This window comes from Epithele typhae (genome assembly GCF_022376455.1).
Source record: "Epithele typhae strain CBS 203.58 chromosome Unknown BXZ73scaffold_444, whole genome shotgun sequence".
In the NCBI taxonomy this organism is placed as follows: Eukaryota; Fungi; Basidiomycota; class Agaricomycetes; order Polyporales; family Epitheliaceae; genus Epithele; species Epithele typhae.
In genome coordinates, this window is record NW_025954635.1 from 1 (window position 1) to 5,211 (window position 5,211).

General features: G+C 55.6%; 1 protein-coding gene across 1 annotated transcript; it reads right to left on the bottom strand.

The window, feature by feature from the left end:
- Positions 1-2,193: 2,193 nt before the first annotated feature.
- BXZ73DRAFT_110941 (uncharacterized protein) lies at positions 2,194-3,591 on the bottom strand (the record flags this gene model as incomplete). Its single annotated transcript, XM_048017370.1, has 4 exons — positions 2,194-2,379; positions 2,460-2,570; positions 2,775-2,950; positions 3,009-3,591. The coding sequence occupies 4 exons, from the start codon at positions 3,589-3,591 to the stop codon at positions 2,194-2,196; spliced, it is 1,056 nt and encodes a 351-aa protein (XP_047870579.1).
- Positions 3,592-5,211: the final 1,620 nt, after the last annotated feature.

The window sequence follows — 5,211 nt, forward strand, 5'->3', positions numbered from 1 at the left end:
GTAGTCCATATCCGCCCCAGACTTCCTCTTGAGAGCGTCTTCGATGATGGGATTGATGAACTTGTCAATTGAGTCCCGTCGGGCTTCGACTTCATCCTTCCAGAACTCGAACAGACCCCAGATGCCGGGAAGTCTGAGCGGTCCGCGGCGGCGGTCTGAGCCTCGGCGAATGCGATCGTAAACTCGTCTGAGTCGGCTTGGATGGTCTGCACTTGGCCCTTCTCTGAGGTGGGAGGATACTTCAGTCCTACAGCAAGTGAACAGACGTCCTTGCCAAAAAGGAACTCTGTAGCAGAGTCCATTGTGAATCGCGAAGCAAGATCCTGTGTCGTGATTTAACATCGTTGATTACCGCACGTACGGTGGACGAGGAAAGCGAGCAAGACTTGCCTGCCAATCGACGGAGAACCCCTCCCTGCATCGTGCCTTCATCTGCTCGATTGCATCTAGGGCATGCCTGTATATCATCAGAGACAAGAGCATCTTATTAGGCGGTGCACTTACCGGTCGAAGATATCAAAGTGAGTAATCCTCTCCTTGCTGAAGAATGGCCTGGTCATCGACCGATGAAATTTCCACAAATCGCCTGACACAAACGATCATGAGCACAAGTCGGGCTCAGACTCGGTGTTGCGTACCATCTGCATTGAATACACCAGAGCCGAGGAGTGATTTAAGCTGTTCGCGGAACACGGGCCCTGGAGCAGTAATGTGAGACTCTGTTTCCATATGTAGAGTACATCCTTTGGACAAAACAGACCTTTCTCGAAGTTCGTGAATTTGGTGGCCAGAATTGTCTGAGAAGGCGGTTCATGCTGAGGATCCAAAAAATGTTGGCGAACATACCTTAATATGCTCCGGCTCGTCGGTGTAGAACTGCCCACGAATTAGCTTCGAGGGAATCGGGTAGACAACGGGGACGAACCAGCCAAAAGACGTTGAAGGGCCGCATCATGAAGGAGTGCCCGTAATGGGCGCTCAATCTGAACTGCACGTCGCCTATCACGAAGACTGGTTAGAGTCAACTACGGGTACAGCTAGGGAAATGTACGCACGAGGATACTTGTCTTGGGTCTTCTTCCAGTTTACCCGGCCCTTGCTCATCGCAGCTACAATCGGAATGCTGGCACCTTGAGCTGCAGCGCGCCGTTTCATATGGAAGAAAAACCATGCCGACTGGAGAGTGAAAGCGAGAGGAAGGGCGAGCAGGCAAGCGAAGGAGATCGCCCAGTTTGGGAGCGATAGTACGGCCGCGGAGCTGTGTAGAAGCCGGAAGGCAGAGTAGGTGAGGAGGGGAGGTCCTAGGAGGTAGTGCGCATTGGCGAGAATAGCCCGAGGACCTGGAGGTATAAGTCGCTCTAGCATGGTGACAGAACTCTCAGTCTCGAGCGGTCGAACCCACGTATAAGAGTTCCTCTATGAGAGCTCGGTGATTGAGGTTGCCGGGTCCCGGACCCGGCTCTCCAATCTTTTGGGAGAGGCGCCGAGGCGCAGCTCTGCATCGGCACAGCACGCTCGCCAGCTGCGGACTGGAATTTGCAAAACGATGCCTGCCGGAGTCACGCATATAGATGGAGCATACACACCAGGCTACATACTTGACATGTCATGACTCAAAACACCCTTTGCATGGCTGATGGTCCGGGTCTGGTGTGTTCGGCATTGGCGGGGCCCTCTCTTTGGCCTCCCGCCCCAGCGGTTATACGGGATGAGCCTCTCCTCCTGCGGCCCCACTAAATCGCGTGCCTTCCCCGTACACTTACACTGCACATCAGAGGGAATTTTCCTGCAGAGAATGGGCAGAATACGTCAGATATTCGGGATATATTCAGAGGATATTCGTGCAGAAAATGGGCCGATAATGGACAGAATACGGTTTTTTTTCATGTCCTTTTCGGCCCATATTCGGCGCTTTCTCTGGCTGAATAGCCGCAGATCACGTAGCATGGATCACTGGCGCTTCTGCCCCCACCGGGCTCCCTGCACGTTCGCTGGGCTCGCGCACAATGTACAAGTTCGAAAAGAGCTGCAATAAACGGCGAACACAGTGCTAACATATGTATACTACAGTCTACAAGTGATATGTCTCTCCCGGCAGGCACACTTGACGGTAGAGTCCCAGCTTGAGACAGTATCGACTATGGGCAATGAATTAATGAAGAGAGCGAACAGGAAAGGCAGACACGCACCATCTCAGACGAGCCTGAGTACAGAAAAGTTCCCAGTGATGATCACGACGAACGCGAAGAGGAAAACCGCATTGATGAACCCGGACTCGAGCCTGATGCGCACCACCCGCCAGAGCCCGCCGGCGCGTGTCGTGCCTGCCGCGAGCGCGTTCGCTCTGCTCCAGTCCACGTACCAGATGCGCGACGCGAGCTACGCCGCTAGCGGAGCAACGTCAGTGGCAGCGCGCGAGGAAAGCGGGACGGGGACGGGGACGCACAGGTGAAGAGCACGTTCGAGACGAGACTGGGAGGGAAGTAGATCTTGAGCGGCTCCGTCTGCTCGAAGATCGTCTGGTCGTGGGGGTGTGTGCGCGTACGCGTAGAGCGCATAGCAGCCCGAGACTGTCGCGCGCTGTCAGCAAGGCGCACACGCGGGCGGCGTGAGGGATGGCTCACTAGTGCTTGTCAGGGAGAGAAGGAGTGGTATGATCGGGATCCACCACTTGCGCCCCCACATGAACCTGCACCTTTAGTTCTGTGTGTGCATGCCTGTGTCAGCATCCATGTGCTAGCTGATCCTCAGGTAGATGGACAGTTTCGACGCACCATGAAGTCCCCCACAAAGAGCGTCGTGAGCAGCGACGCGTGCTTCACAATGAAGTTCTGGTTTGTAGCGTTATTCATGAAGGCCAGTCGTGCCACACAACCGTCATGGTTGATGAACCCAGTGTAGACGTATATGGTGTCAAGAAAAAATTGGGCCATGGCGAAGATAAGTAACGCTACACCCACGACGACCATGATAGACGCACCGCGCAACAGGAGGTCGTGTGTGCACACCGCGAAGAGGCACAACCCTGGAGGTGTTCGCGCTTGCGCTCGCGGACATGACGGCGGCGGACACGCGCGCGCTGGAGGCACACCCCCACCCCTGCACCAGGAGCAGCAGCTGCGGGCGGTCGACCTTGAAGATGATGGACGTATCCTCAAGCGGGGCCGTGTGCGTGCTCGCGGTCACCTGCTGCCAGGCGTCGATGAGCGTGCGCTCGCTGACGACATACCTGCAAAAAACGGTGGAAAGGGCGCCGCTGCCGTCCGCTGGTAGAACCTCAACGTGGAGAAGAACAACGAGATCGTCCCAGGGGCGAACACGGCCGTAGAGCGCATATGCGTGCCAGGCTTGTGCATACCGTGCGGGAGTCTGTGCATGTGTGGGGAGGAGGGAGGACGACCGGGGAGAAGCAGAGGCGAGACAGTGAAGGGGGAGGAAGGGAGGGGGGTCAGAGCATGCGTGGGGGTGAGGAAAGGAGAGCAGACGGACTACCTCACCAGTGACGAAGATGTCGGTAATCCCGAAACACATCCGCTCAGTGTCCATGTCGGGCTCGCTCGAGACCGTGCCAATGAGCTCGTCGATGTCCATCAAAAGACCCAAAGACGCGAAGAGTACTCGCCGTGCCACTCTCCGTCGCCATCCGGCTCAGCGCCGTCTGAAAAATAAACATCTTGCGCATACACTCAGTCAAAAAGCTCACTGTTGTCGTGTGGAGTGGCTTACTAGCCACGAGATGCTCGTTGATTGTGGCCTTCGTCTGGGTGCGATCCGGGCGGCGCTGCCAACAAGTTCTACGGGGGTATGTTTTGCGTCGTTGTTGAGCTTTTGGAGGCATCGCGCAGAGCGGAGGAGGGTTGAGACGGTGGTGGACCAGTAGACTAATGGGCATGCAAGGCATTTAAAGCGTCGCACGAGACGCCGGCAGCGCGCGACATGTGTCGCGCGAGAGCTCACGTGAACGCCAACTCGAGCTTGCGTCATCGAAAACGGCCAAGATATCCGCCCCCCAGGAAACCCTCTGAATAATTAGTGAATATCCGGTGTATTCTGTACATTCTCTCCGGAAAAATTCCCTCTGATGTGCAGTGTTACTTATGGCGCACAGACGACCTGTGACGAGCACCCAAAGCCAAAGGTGCGATCAGCCCTTAGAAGCAGGCCCACAGGCTGAGAACGCTCGCCCACTAAGTGTAACCCATGAGAAAACGCCGCACCTGTATTCCGTACGCGGTTGACCGTCAAAAAAGGCACAGCGGTGAGCTGAAGGCCATTGCCATCACGCCTTTCAGATTTCGCTAGCTCGTTTCCCGTCCTCAGTTCGGTTCCAACGCGCCCATCGCCGTCGGCCGCTGCGCCGCAAGTTCAAATATCACGAGAGCAAAACAGAGTTGCTGACCTAGGTTTCCCTGAGCGGGGATAGCTTTCCTATGGTCGTATCTCGGGCCACGCACCGAGAGATAGGTCATGTCCATGAGCTCAGCGCCCCAGCGTTCAGGGGTCGAGTATGAGCGCCAACACTTGAGAGACTTCGTGCGGTACGTGCAGTACGGGGGAGCGGCGCCGCTTGGCCGAGTTTAAATACGAGGCCGACCCCACGCGACAACTTCCCTTCTCGCGCGGACGCCCGGCCGGCGCCACAGTGCACTCCCTGCCTTCAGCTCACCACATCCCGCGTGCGCATGCGTCAGAACGTAACTGGTTCGGGCATATGCAGTGCCCTGCGGAACTGACTAGATTGACGGGATAACTACCTCCCTCGTGGTGACGTCAAACAACTGGTACTGACCATGTAAACAGCTAGGAAAAGGGCGTCGCAACGTTCGATACCGCAGACGCGAGAGAAACTTGCAATGTTTTGATGGTGTCCAAGTACTCACCCGATGATACTTCAATGGAATGTCCGAAGCCATGTTCGTGAATGCTATAAGAAGCTCATACCCTTCTGAGTATCTCCTTGGGTCGGACGAGAAGCGGGAGGACTTGGGCATAATTAATCAGTACGGTCTGAGCCGGAAGGCACGTTACCAGTCCATGCCCAAGCTTGATGAATCTCAAAGCAAGCGAGAAGATAGCGCACTTTCGACTCGATCAATTGAAGCGGTTGCAGCTCGACATCTACTTTATTATATATGTGTACAAGTCACGGTCAACGAAACGGATGGCTCACCGTAAGGCATCCGCAGTCCAGCAATTGTAAAGTGAGTTGTA